We start from the raw sequence: 27,777 nt of genomic DNA on the forward strand, positions 1-27,777 counted from the left end.
ATTCAAATCGAAAATGGATCAAAGGTATCGGCGAAAACGAAAAACGGAGCACATTGGGCAGTTCTGTTAGTTTTTCGATTCAGACAAAACAAACAATTCAGTCCGTTATTGGTTTGAAACCAACAGAAGTTTTCCGTTTTTTTAAATTTTGATATCAATGAAAAAAGGAATTATACGATAGTACCCAGACCCATAATATTGCTCAATTAATACCATGTTATGCTATGGACAGCTGCAGTTTGTAGGATAGTAAAAAGCAAGAGATTTTTGGAAGAATTCGCAGGACTTTCAAGAAGGCGAGTCAACAGACAAAAAATGTACAGCTCATTATTATTAACGTTATTGACATTTTTTGAGAAGCTTTACAGTTACATCACTTTACTCGCTAGAAGAAGTATTGGTTCTATTTTTTTCTTTATAAAAAAGCTTTTTTTTTCACTTCTTTGTTGTTATTTCGAAACATTATCAGAAATGCTCAGACAGCGTCAGCGGAACATCATTTGAACAAAATACATTTACACAAAGCTGCAGTATGCAATGTTGGAGAAAACAAAAATAAATAAAGTTTCTGACATTAATAAATAAGTTATGATATAAATTAAGTCAACATAGCTTAATAAGGGGCTACAGAAACCAATGAATTTATTTGACAGCGTTTTTAAAAAAAAATTAAGGATGACTAAGGTGCATTCAAAGGTGGAGTCCGCTATTCTGGAGAATGCTTGTTGTCAAAATCACTCTTTGTCTAATCAGTGAATATTTCCTTACGATCTTCTACCTGTAGCCTACACACTGAAGGCTAGGTGTGCTGAAAAACAAATCTGATGTTAATAGACAGCCTAGGCTCTGTAAACTGGTATGTAAACAAGGGTATGTAAACAAAGGGGGACCACCACATGCCAGCTTACAGAGCCTATGCTGTGTAGCCTATTAACAACACTGGATTTTCTTCTTCTGCGCACACACAGTACGGACAGTTTACAGATAGTGAGGAGATATTCACTTATTGTTTTCAAAAAGTGATTTTGACAACAGGCATTCTACAGAATCGCTGACTCAAAATTAATAAAAAATAATATTATTTTACAGAGTCTCTGAATGGTCTGTGAACGCCCCTCTTCATCATCATGACTGGCTGCTCCCACAATGCACCGCGGCCGTGGCATTAACATGGCGTCAGTGGTTGCTGTTGTGAGCAGGGCCGTGGGATTTGAAAAACACTATTTAGAAAGGAACCATGGAGACAGCTAAAACAAATTAACCTCAACATCAACGTGTGAGCTCGACAGTAAGTTACCACGCGTTCCCTTACTGTTGAAATGGTCGCAGTGGTTTGTAGTTGTCTGTTTTCTAAATGACTTGTATCAGTATTATTGTGTACCCCCAGACAGTTAGCTACACGGAGAGACACAGTCCCCCCCAGAAAAGGCATCCGGAGTCGGCCTCTATAACTCTGGAAAAGCCGCTCTGGTTTTTTTTAATGGTGAGCGACTGCTTAATTTAGTCGGTAATTTTCCCCATTTGTCTTGTAAGTGTGCGGTGAAAGTTTAGCTAACGTTAACGTGTAGAAGTCTTGTGTCCCCCCGTTCAGTTTCGTTTCCTGCCAACTTGAAACAAAAACATTGCCATTCAAGTTACACAGATGCTTGATTTTAAGTAAAATAAGTACAATTAAGAAGTATATTGACATCGTCTAAACATATGTGCCCTAATAAATAAAACTAATACAATGTAAAAGAATGCCGTGTGCCGAAAATATATTCATATACGAAGCGTTAAAAATAAACAACAGTAAAGGACTACTGTTGTTGATATAGGCAAGGCGAGTTTATTTATGTATCACAATTCAGACGCAAGGGTATTGTATGTGCTTTAGAACGGCATACGAATACAAAGGGATTGGACAAGAGAAAATATATAGAAATAGCATTTTAAAAAAAAGTTCAGTTTCGTTTCCTCCAAACCTGAAACGAAAACATTTGCATTCAAGTTACAGATGCTCCGTTGTTAGAATATTAAATATGTCGGATGTTGGATATATAATTAAGAAGTGTATTGACGTGTACAAATAATACTGTATGCCCTAATAAAATAAATATAAGGAATATATACAATATAAACATGTTTGCCATATAGCCTCACACCATAAATATAATTAATAGTCCTTATAGACAAGGCAAGTTTATTTGTCACAATTCAAATGGCAATAGAATGGCTTACAAATACACATAGATACTGATAAACTATTATGAATTAGAAGTAACTAAATATGGACAGTAATATACAACATTACTTCAATAAAACAACATGAACATTTTATGAACATGTGCCATATATAAATTTGTATTTATAGCCTAGCACCATAAAATGAACAATAGTAGTGCTAATCTAAGAGTAAAATTAATGATTAATCCATTTATAATCATTTGTTTTGACTTAAAACGTGTGTTTGCTGCTACTTTGAGATGAATAAAGTATATCCATCTCTTATTCTCTCCATCCATCTATCTGTACATCTATCCGTCTTTCCCTCTCTATCTATCTCTCTATCCATCTATCTATCCATCCATCCATCCATCCATCCATAGTAGCGTGTCAGGAGGTATGGATGAGGCCAGCGCTCCAGTGAAATCAGTGAAACAGTCCCAGCCCAGAGCAGCAGCAGCAGCAGCAGCAGCCAAACCTTCCAGCTACCAGACGTCCCATAAAGAGTTGTTAGCTCAGCGCGAGGGTCCAGCCAGGCCTGTCCCACTGCCACGCAGCAGGCAAGACCTACGCCCCACTGCAAGGGATGAACACATACAGCTGAGGTGAGGTTTCCTACTTCACCGGTGTAAATATGAAGGTGTATTGAACTCTGAGATCCTATGTGGTATAAATGTGCAACATTTATTTTTTTATTTTTTTTAAATCGGTTCATCCTAGCCTGAGAAAAGGCAGAAAGAGTGGTTTATGGTCTCACTGTCTAACCATACATTTTCCCATGCGTGACATCACACTTCAAAATGAAGGGTTAGGATGAACAGGACAGCTGGGCCAAGGAAAGACTGAGGGAAGAAAAACCTCATTCATTATATTATAATAGCGATTTTATAATGATAAGTTAAGTTTCCTTTATTTGTCAATTTACACAAGGTACATTGAAATTGGTTCTTCGCATCTCCCCTCTCAAGTTACCACACTCCAGAGTGGGTCAGAGCGCAGGGTCAGCCATAGTACAGCGCCCCTGGAGCAGTTTGGGTTTAGGGGTTTTGGTAGCCGAATTGTTCCCCATGGCTCGAAAAAGACAAAAGGCGGTAGACTGGACTTTCAGCAGTGTTCAGGTTTATTTCAGAAGATCCAGACAGGACATACAGAGGTGCATTGAAGGCTTTACATTTTCCTTTGTATGTTTATGTCATATTTATCTTGCCTATGTTATTTTTTTTATTTTTTTTTATTGTGCAAATGAATAAATCAAAATCAATGTAATATCTATTCAGCCAGGGAAGCTGCGGGCCAGGCAAGGCGATCGCGGATCCACAGACGGCCCATTTCAAGAGCAGGAAGACGCAGTCGAGGCTGACGGGCAGAGGCACCTCCGTGGAGAAGGGGAAAGGTTGTCCCGGGGCGGACGGCAGAGAGACCGGCCCTCCTGCCGTGTTTGATTCACCGGAGGAAAGCGTCGCGGAGCGGGGGGCTCCAGCAAATGACAAGTTACAAAGTGAGTTAAAAAAATAATAATATCAAAAAAAATGTATTTATAAAAAAAAAATCTTACTTTTCCTTTTATTTTGTTAACTATTATAATTTTAATGATAACACACAGAAGTCATACATGACATGCCTCACCCACAATTCAGGTTTAACCATCAATTAGCAGCCCAACATCCAGCGATAAAACATGTAATAGAAAAGTTTTACAAGATGTTTTGGTAACAGTTTAGCAAAATACTGGATTGCTGTTTTATTTTAAAAAGTACTTTACAATTAAAGACGCCTTTCTTTGTCTTGAAGGGTCGAAAGCAGCAGCAAAATCATCAGCAGCAGCAGCAGTGATGCATCAGGAGAGGGGTATGGAGAGGGGGCGGTCCGCTGTGCAGGACGCCCCACTAACGGAGCAACAGCTGGGGCTGCGACAGGCAGAGGAGCGCCTCTACAGAGACTACATCCACAGACTCATCAAAGTAAGGCAACGACTTATTAAATTAATGTCTGTAGCGTATTTATTTTTGCTGCTGTATTATTGGTCCAGCCAGTGTATCTTATTAAACCACACTGTAACTAGGTTTCATCCACAGGCTTTATGTAAATTAAAGGTGGAGTCAGTGATTCTGGAGAATGCTTGTTGTCAAAATCTCCTCATGATCCGCTCGCTACCTTTAAAAAAAATTAATAATAATAAAAAATCAAGTGTTAATAATACACAGCATTGACTCTGTTAAAAACAAGGATTTTGATAACAAGCGTTTTCCAGAATATATTATATAGGTTGTGTGTGATTTAAAACTTATTGTGAATTCATAGCTTCTGGATTTTTCAAATAATTTCCAAGATTTAAAAAAAAATTATTTATGAAACATTGGTCACATATTTGGATTCTTTTGTCTAAAGGGGTTATTTACACTTGCTTTGATTTAATTATATAAATTGTGGATTAACATTATGGAAGGGCTGGGAGATATGGGCTAAATAGACTACACATTTTTTAACATGCTTAACCTGATTTGTTTCTGTGCTTGTAACCCACAGCAGTCCCCAGAGTATCCCAACTATCAGTACTTATGCAAGCTGTGCTCTGTGCACATTGAGAACATCCAAGGAGCTCACAAACACATCAAGGAGAAGAGGCACAAGAAGAACATTATGGTACGGGACACACCCTCATCCCACGGCTTGATAACATATTGTATTTTAATTTAATTTTAATGTGTTCATTTTTTTATTACAATTTTTTTAAATGTTTCTACATTTACATTTAATTTTTATATATAAATATCTTTCTCTTTCTCTTTCTCTTTCTCTTTTTTATTTTTATTTTTATTTTTATTTTTTTAATGTAGCTTTTGACCTGTGCTTTATTAAGTCGAGACACTGCAGGTGAATACATACAGTATTAAGGAAGCAAAATAGCCAGAAATCTCACAATTGACCAGTGCCCATTGTCTCATGGTAAAGATGTTCTTATTGGCATATTGAAATTATTTAAAAAAAAATTCACACAGAATTATTCTTTTAAATTTTTTTTAATTTTTTTTACATTCTCTGTTATTGTTGCATCAGGAGAAACAGGAGGAGAATGAGTTTAAAAAAAAAATTATTAATATTATTATTGTTTTTTGTACATTTTCTGTCTGTTTTGTTGCCTCAGGAGAAACAGGAGGAGAATGAGTTGCGTGCGCTGCCCCCCCCCTCGGCCGCCCAGCTGGTCGCCGTGGACGCGGTCGTCACGGCGATGGCCACGGAACACGGAATCTCCGAGGAAGACTTTGAGGTCCGGAAAAACATTGTGGTCCAGATGCAGGAGATCATACAGAGGCAGCTACCAGGTCTGTCTGTCTGTCTGTCTGTCTGTCTGTCTGTCTGTCTGTCTGTCTGTCTGTCTGTCTGTCTGTCTGTCTGTCTGTCTATCTATCTATCTATCTATCTATCTATCTATCTATCTATCTATCTATCTATCTATCTATCTATCTATCTATCTATCTATCTATCTATCTATCTATCTCTACCTACATACCTCAAGCTGATCTGAAATTCTTTCTAAAGGAAATTTACTCAAAATATAAAAAAAAAATTAAAATTAAAATTTTAAATAATTTTGAAGGACCCCCTGCATTACCTCCACGGGCCCCCTAGGGGTCCCGGACCCCTGGTTGAAGACCACTGGTGTATTAATGTTGCTCCGTCTGTCCTTGTGTTTTGCAGCGTGTGCCCTCCGCCTCTACGGTTCTTGTCTCACACGATTTGCCTTCAAGACGAGTGACGTCAACATCGATGTCACTCACCCCTCCTCCGTGAGTCCAAACCATCCATTATATCTATCTACCAACATTATACCTAGTTTCTGCTATTTTTTTCTGCTATTTTAGCTCTTTTAAATCGGGTCTCAAAACGTTCTTGTTTCCTTTTTATCCTGTAATTTTTTTTTCTTTTTTTCTTGGTAAAATGTTTTAATTATTTTATTTAAATGTTGTATTTTTATACATGTTTTAAATTTGTTCCTTTTTTGTATTTGTATTCTTTATTTTATTTTAACCCTGTGAAGCACCTTGAGTGGCCCTGTGCCTGAAATGTGCTTTATAAATAAAATTGCCTTGCCTTGCCTAAATATTTCTCTTAATAATTTGAAAAGCACATTGTAAATCAGCAGTGATATTTTAGTGGAGCGGCTAAGTGCTTATTTTCGTCAGAATCTTTCAGTTGATGATACAAGCGTGAAACTTGGCATGAGCATGAGTCTCCATGGGAACACTGGACAAGAAAATTGTCCGAGACATTTGAAATTGTGAATTTGAAAATTTCTCGTAGAAATGTTTTGTTTATTTTTCATAAAACTTTTTATTTAAATTTTTTTGTCTCGGACAATTTTCTTGTCAAGTAAGTGACCCATGGAGACTCATGCTCATGTCAAATGTTCACGCTTGTATCACAAATTTAAAGATTGTAGCACTTAGCTGCTCCACTACATTTTATTTTTTTATTTTAATTTTTATTTGACAGGGACAATACATACAACATTGCCACAAAAAAATGGGAAAATGTGATGCATATAAGACGTCTAGTTTCAGCTAATTTGCAGTCTTGAATTTATAATTTATAAATTACATGAATTTATCCTATTTCCTATTTGGTCTTTTTGGTTGATGTTCTAACTTTCTCTCGTTACTTTTTTTTCGTCTCCAGATGACACAACCCGAGGTCTTGATTCAAGTGCTTGAAATCCTTAAAAAATGCTGTAAGTTTTCCTTGAGTTAAACATTCAGTTTGTGTTAATTCTAGCGCCCCCTCTGGGACAAAAGCGGTAGTGTTTTTACCACGCCAGCTGTTGTTTCTGGGTGAGCGTATACCCATGACAAAGGCATTAAGAAAAACTTTATAAAAATAGCATTCTTTGCACTGATGGTTTTGTCTGCTGTTTCCATGTCATTTATGATCATCAGAGGAAAAATTAGACTGCTTTCAAATATATTTAAAAGTTCCTCGTAGGGACTTTTAAGTTGGATAAAATGATTCCCAGTCATGTGCTGTGGATAGTAAATGCTACTTTGTGCTCTTACGTTTTTATTTTAAGGTCCTCTAATGAATATGTCTTCATGTTAATCACCAAACTTTTTCTTTGTCTATTTTTTAGCTGAATTTTCTGAGGTCGAGTCCGATTTTCATGCCAAAGTTCCCGCAGTGTTCTGTCACGATGCTAGCAGGTAAATGTGTTTTTTTTTAAATGCATTTTTAATACTCACTTGTGTAACTGCATGTTGTTGTTGCACTACATATCAACTCCTACTTGCATGACCTTTAAGTTTGACGTATTATAAGACAGAAGCACAATTTGAAAATGCCGTCCCATTAATTTCTATGGAAAGTTCCTCAGTGGTGTATGGTGCAATTTTCTTCTTAAAAAAAAAAAGTGTTCTTACAAAAATATTCTTCAAATTGACAGCATCCTACACATTTTTTTTTATTTATTTAAATATTTTTGTGCAAGGAAAAAAAAATTATAGGAAAAATATATACAAAAAAATAAAATAATAACAGATGAAAAAAAACATACCTCCTAGGGATGGGCACGAGTAGTGTTTTCGCTACTCGAGTGATCGCTTGCATTCCTCGAGGATCAATCGATTCCTCTTTAAACTTTTTTCTATTTTTAGAATGCAGCGCACCTGTCTGCAGAATAACGGTGCAGCGCAATAATGCCAAGACCCAGCGCTTAATGCTTATTGTAAAACAGTCACAGTTACCATATGATTGTAAGGATTTATTTTCCACAAGTTTAAAACACATTTTCCTAACTGAAAGTAATTAAATAGGCAGGCCACAATTTAAACCGATCGAGTCTGATGTGGGGAGAAAAAAAAGCATGGGCTGTAGTTCGCTAACAATCAAAAAAGACACCATTTAAAATAAGAAGGGCAGCAAATACAATAAAATTATTGTCCTACAATTTAAATACATAGATAAATAACTCACCAAAGCAGTATAACTAGTAGTTGTATATCTAACCTCGTAATGCTCACTCCGTGTCCGTGACTATAATTAGCCTACCGCGACTAATTCCTCGTTAACGGAACGTTACACCGGTCGGCTTTTGAATCTCAATCCTCTATTCCATAATAAAGGCTTCTTAACTGTCGTTGGCTCGGAGTGAATGTGCCCGAAGTTTCTTTACGTGACTTTCCAAGTTTTCCAGCACCGCATTCAGTGCCGCGGTGCTGTGGAGACCACACACTGGCTGCGCTGCACGGAGGTGGCAGTTATTTGCGGTTGCTGTTTGAAACAACGCTCAGTTTATTTCACTTGGATCAAAATATTTAATTTTGTTAAACTATATTTTATCCGTTTTGTGACGTTTTTTACACGTGTATAACATTTTAAAATATCGCCGGCCTACAGGCTACAGACACTTAAAATTAAAAAAAAAAAATCGATTTTCCTCATCCACCAATCGAGTTCATTTGAAACGAGGAGTACTCGAGTACTCGCTTACTCACGCCCATCCCTAATAACTAACAATAATAATAATGAAATAAAGTCAAATAAGATAAAAAATAAACAATATTTACATTAGATAAATTCTAAATACTAAATAGTGCAAAAAGGCTGCAAAAAAGAATGTATATATATGAAAAAAACAGATAGAATAGAAAGTAAAAAGTAGATAAATTAAATTGAAATGTGCGATGTAATGAACAATTGAACACATGTGCAATATGCAGTCTTCCTAGATAAACGAAGAGGTGTAAAAAAATTGAAAGTTTAAAAAAAATCTATCATCTATATTTGCATCTATCTATCTATCTATCTATCTATCTATCTATCTATCTATCTATCTATCTATCTATCTATCTGTCTGTCTGTCTGTCTGTCTGTCTGTCTGTCTGTCTGTCTGTCTGTCTGTCTGTCTGTCTGTCTGTCTGTCTGTCTGTCCGTCCGTCCGTCCGTCCGTCCGTCCGTCCGTCCGTCCGTCCGTCCGTCCGTCCGTCCGTCCGTCCGTCCGTCCGTCCGTCCATCCATCCATCCGTAACCCTGCTCTCTCTCCTGTCTAGCGGTCTGTTGTGTAAAGTGAGCGCTGGTAACGACGTGGCCTGTCTCACCACCAACCACCTGGCTCTGCTGGGGAAACTGGAACCAAGAGTCATTCCTCTGGTGCTGGCCTTCCGCTGCTGGGCCAGGGTAAGGCACACACACACACACACTCACTGACTGACATGCACGCTCATGCACTCACTCACACACTCACACACTCACTGACTGACACGCACGCTCATGCACTCACACACTCACGCACACACACACGCACACACACACACACTCACTGACTGACACGCACGCTCATGCACGCGCACAGACAGACACACGAATGCACGCACACGCATGCTTGCACTCACTCACTCACTCACTCTCTCTCTCTCTCTCTCACTCACTCACTCACTCACTCACTCACTCACTCACTCACTCACTCACTCACTCACTCACTCACTCACTCACTCACTCACTCACTCACTCACTCACTCACTCACTCACACACACACACACACACACACACACACTCATTCATTCGCTTGCTCAGTCACTCACAAAAATGTGTTCAAATCCAAAACCAATGAAATTGAAAATGTGCAATATAAAGGACACGATGCACAGTACTGTTTGTACAATATACAGGGAACTAAACAAAATGGAAATGTTAATGAGTGAGTTTTTGTTGTTGTAACTAAACTGTATTAAGGCTAAACTACACACATGATATTAACATCTTATTTGTCCTGGTGTGTGTGTGTGTGTGTGTGTGTGTGCGTTTAGCTGTGTCACATCGACTGCCAGGCTGAGGGCGGGATCCCCTCCTACTCCTTCGCCCTCATGGTCATCTTCTTCCTGCAGCAACGCAAAGACCCCATTCTGCCCGTGTACCTCGGCCGCTGGGTAGGACCACAGCTTTATACATCGATGGAGAAGTGCTTTGAGATGCAAATATCCACACAAAATTAGTTAGATTTTGCCAAATTTGCATATTTATTAAAAACAAATGTAATGTCAGCAATCAACTGGCAACATTTCATGATAATATCTATGATTTAAAAATGTCACCCTATCCCTCAGCAGTGTCTCACCTAACCTTGAAGACCTACTTCACTGGTGGGAATATGAAGGTGTATTGAACTCTGAGATCCTATGTAGTATAAATGTGTGACATCACACATGGTAAAATGTAGGGTTAGGATTAACAGGACAGCTGGGCAAGGGGAAGACTGAGGGAAGAAAAACCTAATTCATTATATTATAATTGTGATTTTTTTTAAATGATAGAACGGCGGTTCCATATGGGTGAAGTATTCCTTATACTTGTTTTTTCTCCTGTCAATTCCCCCGTCTAGATCGAGGGTTTTGATGTGAGACGTGTGGACGAGTATCACCTGACTGGAATCTCTCTGGAGATGTTTGTGCGCTGGGAGCACCGGCCCCCGAGCACAGAGGGGAGGGGGGAGAACCGCAACGAGGGAAGAGCCGAGAGCAGGCCCAAGAAATACGATGAGACGCATTACTCGGAAGGATTGGTGAGTTAAGCAATAGCTCACGACAGGCTGTGGAATGGTATGGTAAATGGACTTGTATAGCGCTATATCTCCGTTTATCACAGACCCAAAGCGCTTTACATTGTTTTTTGTACACACTCACCCAGTCACACACACATTCATACACCGATAGCAGCAGCTAACTATCGGGAGCAATTCGGGGTTCAGTGTCTTGCCCAGGGACACTTCGACATGTGGCGGGGAGACGGGGGATCGAACCTACGACCCTGCACACCAGAGGCGAACTCCCTACCTTTTTTAGCTGTGGCTAAAAGTTCCTTAGTTAATACTTTCTTAGTTTATAGACAGACAGACACACACACACACACAGACAGACAGACAGACGGACGGTAGGTTCTTTTCTAATCCCCTCTGTCCATCCCAGACACGGCTGACCTTGGAGCAGGGCAGAGGGAGAGGTGTGTCCCTGGGTCAGCTGTGGCTAAAAGTTCCTTAGTTAATACTTTCTTCGTTTATAGACAGACACACACACACACACACACACACACACAGACACACACACACACACACACACACACACACACAGACACACACACAGACACACACAGAGAAAGAGAGAAGGTTCTTTTCTAATCCCCTCTGTCCGTCCCAGACGCGGCTGACCTTGGAGCAGGGCAGAGGGAGAGGTGTGTCTCTGGGGCAGCTGTGGCTGGAGCTGCTGAGGTTCTACACACTGGAGTTTGCTCTGGAGGAACACATCATCAGCATCCGCCTCAAACAAAGACTCTCCAGGGAGGCAAAGAACTGGCCCAGACGCAGGCTCGCTATCGAAGGCAAGTCACTAATGTTTATTTTCATTTTCAGCAACAAAACAAATTAAAATGAATACCATGATATGTTTTGATTTGATTTGATTCAATTTATTTCAGACATATCAAACATACAAAACAAAATGAAAAGCATGGAAATACAATAAACAAAAATTATGTTTTCACAAAAAATAAAACAAATAATCTGTATTTCTGAGATATGCCTGAAAAGGAGCAGGAAGAAGTATACACTTATTTAATCCTACCCCTTTTCCATAGTAAAAAAAATTAAAAATTAAAATATTCTATATATATCCTTTAACCAATTTAAACATACTATCTTAACTCCACCAAACTCTAACTGTAACTGTTTTAATTAGGCCGTATTGTACTTTTACCAATTTAATTTTATTTCCAGCCACTCTACACCTCTATCTAAAATGTTTCTCTTTACCGGCTTGTTGTGTATTTGATGTATTGGCGTTGTATATTGTGTATATTGTGTATGTATTGTTGTTTTTGTTTCTCGACATCATTGCAAATGAGGGTCAACCCCTCAATGATATCTCGAGTATAAATAAAGGTTAAATAAATAAATAAATAAAATGTTCATTGGGATAAAATATCAACACATTATACAGCTCAACATATGGTAAATGGACTAGTTAAATGGACTTGACTTATATAGCACTTTTTAGCCGATTTTCTCATCCCAAAAGCGCTTTACATTTCTTACCCCATTCACACACACACTCATAGCACCGATAGCAGTAGCTGCCATGCAAGGCGCTCTCTGAACCATCGGGAGCAATGTGGGGTTCAGTGTCTTTTTGCCCAGGGACACTTGGACATGTGGCGGGGAGACGGGGGATCGAACCACCGACCCTGCAACCCAGTGGACGACCGCGCTACACACAGGCAGCCGATATAAACATAATTTAAAAAATTTGGCTTGACCGCAGAGCGAGGCCAGCCCTAGTAATGTGAATGTCGCTGAGTGAGTGAGTGAGTGAGTGAGTGAGTGAGTGAGTGAGTGAGTGAGTGAGTGAGTGGGAGACCAAATTTAGTGATTGCGAAGTGATGCCTACTTTGTATAAGAAACTAAATTCTCTGTCCCTTTATTTCTTCTCTCAGATCCTTTTGCCTTGAAGAGGAACGTGGCTCGGAGTCTGAACAGCCAGATGGTGTTTGAATACATCCAGGAGCGCTTCCGGTCGGCCTATAAGTACTTTGCTTGCCCCCAGAAGAGGGGCTCCGGTGGGGGCCGCAAGGGCAAGAAGGCGGGCAGGCAACGTGAAAAACTGGAGGAGAAACCTGAGTGTGTGGACAAGGAAGAGGACGTTGCCAAAGGTAATTTTTTTTTTGTTAATTTAAAAAATAATATTTATAATATATTTTTGTATTTTTGAAAATTGTTTGTGAATTTATTATTTAATTAAATGTTTTGCACTGGTTTATAATGGTGAAGAAGGGGGGAAGGATATGTTGAAATTAGCTTTTGATTTCATTTTTTTTTTCATTATTATTTTTTGTGCACACACACACACACACACTAACTATATATAAATATATATATATATATATATATATATATTTTTTTTTTTTTAAATAAAGATTTTCATTAATTGACTCATCTGATTAAAAGGTGGACGGAGTGAGAATGACAGCGATGGAGAGGATGGTTCTGATAAGACCTTAGAGGACAGACTAGCGGACATGGCGCTAAACCAAACGGCCAAACCGTCGGTCTGTCCCAACGGCCTCCCGGACAGCGAGGGAGAGGGGGAGGAAGGAGAGGGGGATGAGACGGAGGAGGAAGAGGAGGAGGAGAGCAGTGTTCCGGAGCAAGCCGGTCCCGTGCCAGCCGACCAGCTGCACTATGTGTTTGATAAGATGATCTTCACTGGGGGCAAGGTGAGTTTGATACCAACACCATGACAAGCTTCAGATGACATGTGCTTTTATTTGGGAGTTTTTTTTGGCTAACTGATTGATTGATTGATTGATTGATTGATTGATTGATTGATTGATTGATTGATTGATTGATTGATTGATTGATTGTCTTTATTTCGAACATGAAAGCAATAAAAAAATAAATAGTAATAGATGAATAAAGTTCAAAAAATACACTCTTTCTTTATGATTAGGCACCGATTGCAATTTTAATAATAATAATTGATAGGATTTGTAAAGAGCTTTTTTGGAGGTCCCTCAAAGACGCTTTACATTACAGAGGAACATGCATAAAGAAAAACAGAAAAACAAAATAGAGAAAATTCCAAAATGAGGATTGGAATAGAGTCATTTTGTCGACAGTTCCGAGTCTTAACACGCCATTGGTTTTTTCCATTTACGATTTTTTTAAATATAATAAAAGCCTATAATGCGTATACAGTTGTTGTTACATTTTTGAACCAATAACATAAGAACTAATTGGTCATAGTTGAGGTCTCTTTATTATTATTATCTTTTTTTCCCCAAATATATATATATTTTTTTTTAAACAAACCAAGGCAAGGCAAGTTTATTTCTATAGCACAATTCAAACACAAGGCCACTCAAAGTGCTTTACAGGGGCAAGATTAAAATACATAAAACACATTAGAAGACATTTAAAAGCGAATGAAAAGAAGTAAAACATTTAAATTAAATAAAAAGTACAGGTTAAAATGGAAACAGAAAAATCTTCAGACTCGATTTAAAAGAACTGAGGGCAAAAAAACTCTGAACTTCATTTTATTTATTTTATTTTATTAATTTTATATATTTATTGTTTCTTTCCGTCCCAGCCTCCGACGGTGGTGTGCAGCATCTGTAAACGTGACGGCCACCTGAAGGACGAGTGTCCCGAAGACTTCAAGAAGATCGAGCTGAAGGTTCTGCCTCCCATGAACGACCGATTCAGAGAAATCCTGGACGGCCTCTGCAAGCTCTGCTACTGTAAGACAATATATGAAATATATATATATAAAATAAAAAAACATATTTATTTTTATACATTTTTGCACATCTTATAATATTGAAAAGTTAGCAGGAAAAACAAAATAACACTTTTTTTTTTTTTTTATTTACTGTTATTCATCAATATTAAATCAGCTTTTTTTCAGTGAATCAGTATTACATGATCAATAGTATATGATTGTTGTTTTCATCACTGATTAATCCACCAATTATTGTTAATGAATTGACCCATCACTGCAGCTCTTTGATTTGAGTTTCTGTTCTATCGTTTCCTAGTTGAGCTTTCTTCCACATTATTGCCAGGTTCCTTCACTCATACAATAAATTGCTTGATAATAATAAACATACAGTAGACTTAATCCTGCAGTGTGTAGAATTTTGGGTTTTATTTCCTAGCAGATTTTGTATAAAGTAATTATAATATCCATAAGTACGTTTAATTTAGTGCATAATAGCTGAAAAAAAAATGTAATTATTTTTTTCCCTTAGAAAGGGTCTCATATATGTCCATATTTTTGCATATTTTGGACCAAGGCCTAGTGCTGCCATCTTGAAAGTGTCATAGTTGGAATGTCATCAGGTGCATTGTTTAAAATTTAGAATTGTTCTTGTCCTTGAAGGCCACTGTAGCTTCTGTTATTATTCTAAAGGGTTGGGGTTACCCAGGGAGCGTTGCATTCTAGAACTTTGTAGAACTTTCTTGATGACGTCATATTACACACTGCACCTTTATTAAGGCAAGTCGGATAATGTAAAAATATTAAAATCAATAACAAGGAGAACTCATTGAAAAGTATTATAGAAACATATATTTTAGTCTCCGTCTGTTCCGTCCTCTCCTAGTCGAGTTGTCTCCCACACACCCGGAGCAGCAGAAGAGAGAGCAGATCCTCTTCAGTCTGGAGCGATTCATAAGGAAGGAGTTCAACGGTGAGATGAATGCTTTTAAACAAATTCTTTAGTATTCACCCAAGCCTTTAGACGTTTTCCCCCATTGAGGAGAATTATTTTTTTGTGTTGCAGTGTTTAAACCATGTTTAGAAAAGACTTAAAGCTATAGTGTGCAACTTTTTTTGCCCCATGAGGCATTATGAGTGATTACAACAACACTGTCGGTGCATCTACATGAGGTAAAGCCTTCAGTGATGGCGCATGGATTTTATACCTTCTGCTGTATACGTCCAGGTTTTTTTCTTAGCAGTAGAATCAACAACCGAAACGTTTCTTGGGCTTTTCTTTGGAGCTCCTGCACCAGTGTCAGGGGGGGGGGACACCAGTTTGTAAACACTGCCATACTGAGAAATACAGAGAGAGTTTTGTGGAGCTGATAATAGGCTTGACCAACTCTGTGTCAACTCATTTGGCGATGGCTTGAATGTAACCGACTTTCATTTAGTTAAAAAAGTTACGCACTATAGCTTTAACTCGTCGCTATTACTCGAGAATTACTGTTTTTACATTTTAAATTTTAAATTATAGTGCCTTCCTGTGTGTGTGAATCCCCAGATAAGGCTCAGCTCTGTTTGTTCGGCTCGTCAAAGAACGGCTTCGGCTTCAGAGACAGTGACCTGGACATCTGCATGACTCTGGAGGGCCACGAGACTGCAGAGGTAGGTACACACACACACACACATATACACGGACACACTACATACACGCACACACACACACACAAGCTCTCACACGCACGCACACACACACACACACAAGCTCTCACACGCACGCACACACTCACTAACACACGTACGCAAGCACGCACACACACACACACACACACGGAGGCACGTACGCAAGCACGCATGCACACTCACTCACGCACGCACTCACTCACTCACTCACTCTTTCTTTCACTCACTCACTCACTCATTCACTTTAAATCTTCTAATCTTTCACTCTTATGTTTTACATTGTGTTGTGTCCTTACAGAAGCTGAATTGCAAAGAGATCATTGAAGGCCTCGCAAAAGTGCTAAAGAAGCACACAGGTACATTCACATTGAACTAATTATTTCTTATATCATATTATATATTATTAAAAACATTATCTTATTATCTTATATACAGTAAATACTATATAAATTGACAATATCTGTTTGGTGGAGGACTGAGGACTGAATGTGACTGATTTTTAATCTCTCTTGTTCCACCAGGTCTGAGGAACATCTTGCCTATCACCACAGCCAAAGTGCCTATCGTCAAGTTTGAACACAGACAGAGTGGATTGGAGGGAGACATCAGCCTTTATAACACCCTGGTGAGTGTCTGTCTGTCTGTCTGTCAGTGAGTGTGTGTGTGTGTGAGTGTGTGGACCCTGCACCAGACAACTATCTTCACTGTTGATAAAAGAGCTATTTTTAAAGGTGCAGTCAGTGATTCTAGAGAACGCTTGTTGTAGAAATATATGTTTTTGTGAAAATCAGTGAATGTCTCCTCATAATCCACTGCCTGACTACTGTGTATGCGTTGGAGAAAAAAAATCCAGTGTTAATACACAGCCTAGGCTCTGTAAACGTGTCATAATGTAAACAAAGGGGGTCAACCCTTTACAGAGCCTAGACTTTGTATTTAAACTGGATTTTCTTTTCAGTGCACACACAGTCCAGAATGTGAGGAAATATTTTTGACCAAAAGTGATTTTGAAAACGAGCATTCTCCAGAATCGCTGACTCCTATTTTAATTGAACGTAAATGTGTGAAGTAATTTTCCTAAAATGTAATGGAAATGTCATGTCAAAATGTGTGGGAACCCTGTATACAAAGAGCTCTTTTAAAGCTGCAGTGTGTAGAATTTTGGGTTGTATTTCCTAGCAGATTTTGTAGGAAGTAATTATAATATCCATAAGTACATTCAATTTAGTGCATAATAGCTGAAATATTTTTTTTTTATTATTATTTTTTCCCTTAGAAAGGGTCTCATATATGTCCATATTTCTGCATATTTTGGACCAAGGCCTAGTGCCGCCATCTTGAAAGTGTCATAGTTGGAATGTCATCAGGAGCATTGTTTAAAATGTAGAATTGTTCTTGCCCTTGAAGGCCACTGTAGCTTGTTATTATTCGAAAGGGGTGGGGTTACCCAGGGAGCGTTGCATTCTAGAACTTTGTAGAACTTTCTTGATGATGTCATATTACACACTGCACCTTTAAATAGAAAGTTACATGTGAAGTAATTTTTTCCCCTGTTGGTGTCTGTAGGCTCAACACAACACCAGAATGCTGGCCACATACGCAGCTATGGACCCTCGCGTGCAGTTCCTGGGATACACCATGAAAGTCTTTGCAAAGGTGTGTGAGAGGTTTTTTTTAGTTTTTGGCATTTTCAAGCTTTATTTGATAGTACAGAGTTGAAATGGGGAGACAGAGAGAGGGGGGATGACCTGCAGTAAAGGTCCACGGGTCGGATTTGAACACACGACCACTGCAACGAAGGCCGGAGACAATATGGTACGCGCTCTAGCCACTACGCCACCGGAGCGCGTGCAACTTTTTGCATGAAAGGTGCTATACCCAAGAATGTATTTTTATGATTGTTATCATCCCAACCCACTCACTCACAGTGCATACCTTTACCTTCATGGCATTTCCCTTTTATTTTCGGCTTGTTTTGTTGGTATTAAAGCCCCTGACGTTTCACTGTTTTATCTGTGTGGTAGTGGTGTGGGATACTCTATGTTGCTAAACAAAGCACTTTCTAACAGTGTTAAGAAAGCGTTGCATTATAAATAAATAAATAAATGTAACTGTAAACTGCTTTGTGCCTCTCAGCGCTGTGACATTGGCGATGCGTCTCGGGGAAGCCTGTCGTCCTACGCCTACATCCTCATGGTGCTTTACTTCCTCCAGCAGAGAACACCGCCAGTCATCCCCGTTCTACAAGAGGTAGTGTGTGTGTGTGTGTGTGTGTGTGTGTGTGTGTGTGTGTGTGTGTGTGTGTGTGTGTGTGTGTGTGTGTGTGTGTGTGTGTGTTGGTGAATGGGTGAATTTGGTAAGAAATGTAAAGTGTTTTTGACAACAAACGTTCTCCAGAATCACTGACTCCACCTTTATAAGACCAAACCTTTTACACTCAGAGCTTCACCTTAAACGTGGTGCAGACATTTTAGAATAATAAAATAAGATAGATAGATAGATAGATAGATAGATAGATAGATAGATAGATAGATAGATAGATAGATAGATAGATAGATAGATAGATAGATAGATAGATAGATAGATAGATAGATAGATAGATAGATAGATAGATGGATGGATGGATGGATGGTAAATACTTTATTGATCCCGAAGGAAATTCAGACATCCAATTGCAAAAATGTAATAACAAAAAAAAACAGACAGCCCCCACCACACCCACATTTATTTATTTAGCGAATGCAAAGTCCTTTAGCCAAGCAGTTGCCTCTTGCTCTGCTGTATGAAGGGTGACGAGTCCTCCTTTAAGCCACAGACACACACACACACCCACACACCCTACCCCTGTCAATTTAAAACTGTAGAAAACCTTAAAGAATTTCACTAAACTTTGCAACACAAATGTGAATATGATTTGTGTTTCTAGATATTTGACGGGACGGCCGTTCCCCAGCGGATGGTCGACGGCTGGAACGCTTTCTTCTGTGACGACCTCGACGATCTGGTGAGTTCATTTAGTCCTATCGGTGTATCAATGTGTCTGTGAATGGTAATGTGTAAATGGGAACAGGTCTCCCTTGCAAAAAAAAAGTCTCCGGTTTCAATGGGATTTACCTGTATAAATAAAGTTTAAAAAAAATAAAGAAAAGAAAATTCTGAAGTGCTCAGACATATTTCACATGGAAAGAAATACTAATTATTATTCTCGAGAGTTCAGAAACGATATTGGATATTCTCCATTGTATATATGTCTTCCAAACATCAATTATATAAATAAAATTGTTATTACAAGTGTTTTTTCTCTTGCTTGCCTCCTCCCCAGCGCCGGCTTCTCTCCTCTCCGCAGCCGAACACAGAGTCGGTGGGCGAGCTGTGGCTGGGTCTGCTGCGCTTCTACACCGAGGAGTTTGACTTCAAGGAGCACGTCATCAGCATCCGCCAGAAGAAACGCCTCACCACCTTCGAGAAGCAGTGGACCAGCAAATGCATCGCCATCGAAGGTGTGCTCGATTTATATAGTCAAATTTTTTTCTATAGCACATTTGAAAACAATATCAGCTGACCAAAGTGCTGTACAAGATACAATACAAAACAACATATAAGATACATTAAATGGACCAGCAAATGCATCGCTATCGAAGGTATTCACGCGACTGTGCTCATTATTATTATAATAATAATAATAATAATAATAATAATAATAATAATAATAATAATATTTATTTTTTCAAATACACTTTACATCAACTGTGGGTGCATGGCCCTATCAAACAGTGTCCATAGCAACAGTCATTGCAACAGTCCCTTTTATAGAATGTTCATGCAGATAACTGCTGTGATTGTGTCGAAATACTTATTGTGTCATAAGAACCAGAGCATTGCAACCCTCATCCGCTTAATCTTTCATTTGGATTGATAAATGTGCCTTTAACTCTTTCCAGATGCCTTACTATCATGCAACTAACTCCCCAAGTTACATAGCTAGAAGGATTTTGTTGATTTGGGTTTACAGTTGCAAGGCCTTTAATGTTATACGGTCAAAAACATATTTTCTTCCGTTTACCCACTTTTCTATTCTTCTCCTTAGATCCCTTTGATTTGAATCATAATCTTGGTGCCGGAGTTTCTCGCAAAAGTAAGTAACAGAAAATACATAACCAAAATGTAACATTGTTGTTAAGGGTATTACAAAAATACATAAAAACGGCACTCGGCTAATAATTGGTATTAATATGTATTCTTGTGATACTGTGAGGTTTTATCTTCTATTTATCTCTCTTGAAATTGTGACTTTCAAAAAACGTGTTAAAAATGTCCCTCTTTGCCTCCCGTAGTGACAAACTTCATCATGAAGGCCTTCATCAACGGGAGGAAGTTATTTGGGACTCCGTTTTACCCTGTCCCCGGCACGGAAGCGGTACGTCACTCATCACATAAACAGGGTTTTCAGGGTCGGTACAGAGTCAAAAAAAAAAAATTGGAAACTGCTTGATTTAAAATCTTGTGTTTTTAATGGGCTTGAAATCGTTGTTTAATCTGAACTCTTTTTTTTTTTTTTTTTTTTTTTTTTTTTTTTTTTCATTTATTGAATTTTTGAAATGTTTAAACAAACAATCAATCACACCCCACACAATCCCCTGGATTTTATTTTATTTTTTTATTAAAAAACATAGTGGAAAAAAAAACAGTACAAGATATAACAAATACAGACATTACTGTTTAAACCTGAACTCTCTCATGTCTTTCGTAGGACTACTTCTTTGACTCCAAGGTGCTGACGGACGGAGAGTTGGCTCCAAACGATCGCTGCTGTCGAATCTGTGGGAAGATCGGACATTACATGAAGGACTGTCCCAAGAGACGCAGGTTAAAGCCCCTCCCTTCATGGAAAAATATAAAAAGATAAACTAACAGAAACTAACAGAAACTACTGAAGCAATAAATATATGATGTGTTTTTATAGAAACTTCTGCTTTGTGTTTCCCTGGCCATGTAAAATAAGGATTTTTTTTTGTTTAATTTATTTATTGGGTTTTCAATTTTTTTTACAACAAGAACACAAACGAAGAACAACAGTCCTGGGCTAAGGCCGACAAAGAATTAAAATGAGCAATGCAAGAGTCCCATTTCCTGGCAAATTTACCAGCACAGCCCCTCGCTGTCTTTGAGCCAGATTTGAATTGATGGGGAATTAGGGAATTAAGTATTTAAAAATCAGATATGGGGTCCATAGAGTCCTCTTCACAGCAGACCCGGGTTAGAATCCAGCCCGGGTCGTTCTCTGCATGTCATTCCCTTCTCTCACCCATTTCATCTCTGGGGCGACCGTGGCTCAGTTGGTAGAGCCAATGATCCAAGGGTTGGCGGTTCGATCCCCGCTCTGCCACCTGTGTCATGGTTGTTGTGTCCTTGGGCAAGACACCTCACCCACCTTGCCTCGTGTGAATGTGTATGACTGCTGTATGTTTGAGGTGGTGGTCGGAGGGACTGTAGGCACTGAATGGCAGCCACGCTTCCGTCAGTCTGCCCCAGGGCAGCTGTGGCTACTATCGTAGTTTACCACCACCAGTATGACTGTGTGTGAATGAATGGAACCTGGAACCCTGTAAAGCGTCTTTGAGTGCCTTGAAAAGCGCTATCTAAATCCAATCCATTATCTCTGTCTCTACACACTGACTGATAAAGCAAAACAATCCAAAAAATAATCTTTAAATGAAATAAGATAAAATAGTAACTGACACAAGAGACGCAGGTTAAAGCCCTTCCCTTCATGGACACATATCTCTCTCAACCCTAGAACTCACAGAGAAACTACAGAGAAATAATAAATATCTGATATGCTTTTATAAAAACTTCTGCTTTGTGTTTCCCTTGCAATGTAAAATAAGGAGTGGTTAGAGTGCCGCAAACATTGTAAGGCAGGGAAGTAAGAGGAGAGCCCTTATTGCTGTGTGTGTCTGTGTGTGTGTGTGTGTGTGTGTGTGTGTGTGTGTGTGTGTGTGTGTGTGTGTGTGTGTGTGTGTGTGTGTGTGTGTGTGTGTGTGTGTGTGTGTGTGTGTGTGTGTGTGTGTGTGTGTGTGTGTGTGTGTGTGTGTGCCCCATTTTCAAGACGTGCTACAAACCCAAAATCATCTGCAAATTCATGCTACCTTGCTTTTGGAAAATCAAGACCAACTAAAACTTTGTTAACACCGATAAACAAAACCGCTACTGAAACGTTCGGCCAAGCAGCAGAAATCAATGGATCTGTTGTGTTTAATGCTCTGTAAAGGTGCAGTGTGTAATATGACATCATCAAGAAAGTTCTACAAAGTTCTAGAATGCAGCGCTCCCTGGGTAACCCCAACCCTTTCGAATAATAACAGAAGCTACAGTAGCCTTCAAGGACAAGAACAATTCTAAATTTTAAACAATGCACCTGATGACATTCCAACTATGACACTTTCAAGATGGTGGCACTAGGCCTTGGTCCAAAATATGCAGAAATATGGACATATACGAGACCCTTTCTAAGGGAAAAAATAATAATAAAAAAAAAAAAATGTCAGCTATTATGCACTAAATTAAATTTACTTATGGATATTATAATTACTTTCTACAAAATCTGCTAGGAAATAAAACCCAAAATTCTACACTGCAGGTTTAAGATGTGTAGACTCTCAAAGCAAAGACAGGAGCTACACATGCAGGGAGAGAAGAATTGTGTAAGTCGCTGTATGGATCAGAAGTTGTTTTTAAAAAATCAGAGCTAGTTCGGAGCTAGAGCTAGTATGTTTTGTGTGTCTAGATGTAAGATAAAGAGTTAAAATCTTTTTTTTTTTTTTTTTTAAACAACTGATTAAAGTCCAAAGTTTTTACAGAAGAGATTTAAGATATAGCTTTTTTTTATTTATTTTTAAAATAAAAACAATACTATTTACAGCTCTTAAAAATGCATTTTTGTGTGTGTGTGTGTGTTTCACTCTCATTTATGTGCGTTTATTTTATTTTTATTCACCCCGCCTCCTTGTGATTTTTTTTTTCAGAATCAAAAAGAAGGAAAACGAGAAAGACGAGGATGTGAAGGAGGAGGATCGCGAGCCGAAAGACAGACGGTGTTTCCAGTGTGGAGACATGGGGCACGTTCGCCGGGACTGTCCCGAGTACAGACACCTTAAACAGAGGACAACCGCAGGCCCAGGTATAGAAAAACAATACAACTGTTTAAAGTCACTACGAGGAACTTTGTTATATTTTTGAAACAGTCTAATTTTTCCTCTGATAATCATAAATAACTTGTAACAGCAAACGACACCATAGTTTTTCTTAATGCCTTTGTCATGGGTCATACGCTCACCCAGGAACAACAGCTGGCGTGGTAAAGAGACTACCGCTTTTGTCCAAAGAAGGTGCTAGGATTAACACACCTCAGAGCACCTTTTAAATCAAATATCTTCCCCTTCTCCCCCCCAGCTCCTCACATGATGCGGGCCATAGTGAGCTCTCAGTCTATCCCCATCCCCCAGGCCGCAGGAGACGGACCAGCACGCACCAGGCAGACCTCTGAATGTGTGAGTACAACCGCTGGACGTTACACACCTCATCACTTGATAATGTGTTTATATAGAATGTATTGGCATTTGGCAAGTATGTTTTAATTAGATGCTCGGTAATAAAAGTTTTCAAGCATTTGCACCGCCATGTTTCTAAAGTAGCGCAGAAGGGACAAACTTAAACGGCCGTACGTGTTTTTATATATAGTGGGCGTCCTGGGGAAATGCACCTGTTGGAAGACCAAGAAGAAGAAGAACTATAGAATAAATAACTAAAATACATCTTCACCTCATCACTTGATATTGTGGAAAGACTTGAGGCAGTGGTGGATGATGCCATCTTTAGTAACTAGCTTCTTGTCCTTGAAGGCCACCATAGCTTCTGTACATTCTTCCAAATGGAGGAGTTAACAAGGGATAATTCAACCATAATTCAATCCACTGTAGGGTTACATTCATTCATTTTTACTAACACAAACTGACCAGGGGCCTTCTTCTCACTTATAATATCATTGCTCACCCCCAAAACTGTAGGCAGAAAGCTCAATATGTAAATTAAAAGATGCATTCATTTAATTCATGCTAAGGTCCACTGTACCTTTTTTTTAAATTAGTTATTATTTGAATATATAAATAAAAATAACTTTGCCCTGATTGTTGTTTCTTAACTCTCACTCTCTCTCTCCCCCATCCTCCCTCTCTCCCCCCCCTCTCTCTCTCTCTCTCTCTCTCTCTCTCTCTCTCTCTCCCTCTCTCCATCTCTCTCTCTCACCCTCCCCCTCTCTCTTTCTCCCCCCCTCACCCTCTCTCTCTCTCCCCATCTCTCTCCCCCTCCCTCCCCCCCTCTCTTTCTCCATCTCTCTCTCTCTCTCTCCCTCCCTCTCTCTTTCTCCCCCCTCCCCCTCTCTCTTTCTCCATCTCTCTCTCTCTCCATCTCTCTCTCTCTCTCTCTCCCCCTCTCTCTTTCTTCCCCCTCCCCCCTCTCTCCCTCCCCAGTCCGACAGCAGACAGACGCCTCCCTACTCTCCTCAGCCCACAGCAGTCATCTCCCAAACTTCATCCAGTTCCCCCCAGCCATCCCTCAGTAAGACCCTCACCTCGGCCCCCTGTCACCCCCAGGTCGGGCTGCCTCTCTTCAGCTTCCCTACACAGCCCCACACAGGCCAGTACCACCAACACCCCCACCCACACCCCCTCTCCGCCCTGGGCCTCTTACCCCACCACACACAGCCCGGCGGTGGGGGACAACCTCACCATTCAGTCCATCTACCCTCCACCTCATGGCCTATCCACGGGCCCGTCCTACCCACCTCTTCCCCCTCTCCTCCTGGGTTGAAATTCGCTCTGAGGTCCCCTACCAACGGGAGCCCCACCACCACTACAGGGGGGAAACAAAACCCAAACCCCAACCAAAGCCCCATGAACCTGAACGACCCGAGCATTATATTCGCCCAGCCCGCGGGGAGGCAGCTGGGCATGGGACGGGACGGGCACTGGCACAACCACATGGGACCACCGCCGCCACACGGGCTAATGGGCAACGGCACTGTAGTCAAGTCAGGTATTCACTGGGTGGACTCACCTTTTCTGGGTTTCTGTCTGTCTGTCTGTCTGTCTGTCTGTCTGTCTGTCTGTCTGTCTGTCTGTGTGTGTGTGTGTGTGTGTGTGTGTCTGTTTTTTATGTATATACTACAAGGAACTTTTTAATATGTCTGAAACAGTCTCACAAACTGAAAGTTTCACGGAGCACCTTTCAGTAGTACAACATTGGGTATTTTTCAGTGAGTTATAAAGTGTTTTTATTTAAACCTTTCCCCTCCCCAGACTCGGGCCACCCGGCGCAGTACGTGGGCCCGGGATCGAGGCTTTGGGAGCAGAACAAAGCGGCTCAGTTTGCCCTCGGACCCTCCTGGCCCTACCGGATGCCCCAGAACTTCATCCAGCCGGGCAACGGAGCCTACCAGCACGCCAAGCCCTTCGGACCCCAAGGTCAGACACAGTTTTGGGGGGGACGTGAACTAGAATTCTTTCTTTTTTTCTAAGATGATTTTTTGGGTATTTTTAGGTTTTAGATAGTTTGGAGACACAGAGATGAAATGTGTCAGAGAGGGGAATGGCGTGTTAGAGAACGACCCGGGCTGGATTCTAACCGGGGTCTGCTGTGTAGAGGACTGAGACTCTATGGCACAGTGGCCTTTTTTTGCCGGCATGTGACTTTTCTTGTATTATATTTTGTTATCATTTCACATCTACATTGTCAATTAGATATTTTTTTACAACGTAGTTTGAACGACTTTTTCTAAGTAGCTTTAGTTTGTTAATCAATCTCGATTTCTCCCTAGAGTAGCTTTGCTCTAGTTCAGCTTCTTACAGTGTGAACTTCACCCACATTGGTCCGACACAAAAAAGATTATTTATTTATTTATTGCAGCCGAGAATAAATACATAATCATTACGTTTTAAGTTAAGTTAAGTTATCTTTATTTGTCAGTTGTACACAAGGCACATTGAAATTCGTCTTTTCGCATATCCCCTCTCAAGTTACCACACTTCGGAGGGGGTCAGAGCGCAGGGTCAGCCGCAGTACAGCGCCCCTGGAGCAGTTTTGGGGTTAAGTGTCTTGCTCAAGGACACAATGGTAGAGATGGTGGCTTATTCTTTCAAATTCTCTCTCTCTCCTCTGTCCCCTAGGTTCTGTGGTGCGTCCCAACCCAAACTTCCCTCTGGTTCCACACGTCAGACATCAAGTCAATCTGAATTTTATCCAACAGAAGAAGTGAACACATCAGTTTTAACATTTTAATTAGATTTTTCAGGACATAAAAAAACACAAAACAAAACAAAACAAAACAAAACAAAACAAAACAAAACATCCCATGAAGCAAAATTATGAACTCTTGGCATCATTCGATCGCAAGAATTTTTAAAATGAATTTTATCATTTTTTGTACAGTTTTTATTTTTTTGTGTCATAACATTGATTTGTGATACAAATGTCAGATATTTTAATACCCCCATTTTTGAAGGGGGTCCAAAAAAAAAAGCGTTTTTATTTTATCGTGTAAAGAAAGGAAGCAGAAAAAAAATTGTAAACCTTTATTTTTATTAGCTGTATTCATACTTTGCTTGCCACAAGTTGAAGGCTTTGAATAGACGTTTGTTTTCAAAACAATCTTAACATGTCACAACCCTAAAAGTACGTAGTGCCAAACGCAGGGATAGCAAGAAAAAAGGGACAAAAATGTTAATTATAAATAAAATCAAAAAAAGCAATTTAAAATAAAAAATAATAATAAAGAAAAAAGCGAACAACTTTGCTGTGTTGTGTTGGTTCATTTATTCAACACACACACACACACACACACACACACACACACACACACACACACACACACACACACACACACACACACACACACACACATCAAATATTTAGTATCAAAACTGAATACTGAGCTTTCTGTCTTTGATACTGTAACAAGTTTTGACCACCATAATAAAACTTTCCTTAATCATGTCGAGTGAAAATGGTTCCTGGTCAGTCTGCCTCGTTCATTCTTAAATAATGTGTGTGTGTGTGTGTGTGTGTGTGTGTGTGTGTGTGTGTGTGTGTGTGTGTGTGTGTGTGTGTGTGTGTGTGTGTGTGTGTGTGTGTGTGTGTGTGTGTGTGTGTGTGTGTGTGTGTGTGTGTGTGTGTGTGTGTGTGTGTGTGTGTGTGTGTGTGTGTGTGTGTGTGTGTGTGTGTGAGAGAGAGAGACTGTATAAAAGAATGTAATTACACAAAGATAGACAGATTTGAACATCCGGTATCAATAACTCAAGTAAAATGTTATTAAAACACAATGTCGATGCATCTTTGCTATGGTCATAAGGCAGACAGACAGACAGACAGACAGACAATGGGCTCCAACCAAGCCCCAACCTCAGCGATTTTTACCAGCATCCAATAAGGAAGTGACCACAACTGTAGTAACCAGAAAGTGCCACTGGGGGGTGGTGCCAAGACCGAGCAGTTTTTCTTTGACTCACTTGTTAGACAGGCCGTTTTCAAAGTCTTATTAAACCTATTTACAGCCTGGGCCAGAAAACCATTTTAGTCTGTATGTTTAGGTCA

The 27,777-nt window shown here is 39.6% G+C and overlaps 1 protein-coding gene across 4 annotated transcripts; it reads left to right on the forward strand.

Moving 5' to 3' along the window:
• Positions 1–1,161: 1,161 nt before the first annotated feature.
• tut4 (terminal uridylyl transferase 4) lies at positions 1,162–27,146 on the forward strand. 4 transcript variants are annotated; one of them, XM_080033257.1, is made up of 33 exons: positions 1,176–1,288; positions 1,369–1,483; positions 2,589–2,810; positions 3,483–3,703; positions 3,997–4,166; positions 4,732–4,848; positions 5,351–5,528; positions 5,905–5,993; positions 6,883–6,934; positions 7,331–7,400; positions 9,246–9,372; positions 10,003–10,122; positions 10,575–10,754; positions 11,386–11,566; positions 12,677–12,892; positions 13,188–13,456; positions 14,332–14,482; positions 15,347–15,433; positions 16,010–16,113; positions 16,430–16,487; positions 16,653–16,756; positions 17,698–17,787; positions 18,268–18,381; positions 19,058–19,135; positions 19,454–19,631; positions 20,219–20,266; positions 20,466–20,548; positions 20,882–20,997; positions 23,157–23,311; positions 23,584–23,681; positions 24,660–25,224; positions 25,488–25,652; positions 26,355–27,146. In XM_080033257.1, the coding sequence occupies exons 3-33, from the start codon at positions 2,605–2,607 to the stop codon at positions 26,441–26,443; spliced, it is 4,479 nt and encodes a 1,492-aa protein (XP_079889383.1). In that variant the 5' UTR covers positions 1,176–1,288; positions 1,369–1,483; positions 2,589–2,604; the 3' UTR covers positions 26,444–27,146. The 4 variants fall into 4 exon arrangements, with proteins under 4 accessions (XP_079889382.1, XP_079889385.1, XP_079889383.1 ...); XM_080033258.1 differs by having other exon boundaries at positions 1,206–1,288; positions 1,388–1,483; XM_080033256.1 differs by lacking the exon at positions 1,369–1,483 and having other exon boundaries at positions 1,162–1,288.
• The last annotated feature ends 631 nt before the right edge of the window (positions 27,147–27,777 follow it).

This window comes from Ammodytes marinus, assembly GCF_949987685.1.
Source record: "Ammodytes marinus genome assembly, chromosome: 8".
In the NCBI taxonomy this organism is placed as follows: Eukaryota; Metazoa; Chordata; class Actinopteri; order Uranoscopiformes; family Ammodytidae; genus Ammodytes; species Ammodytes marinus.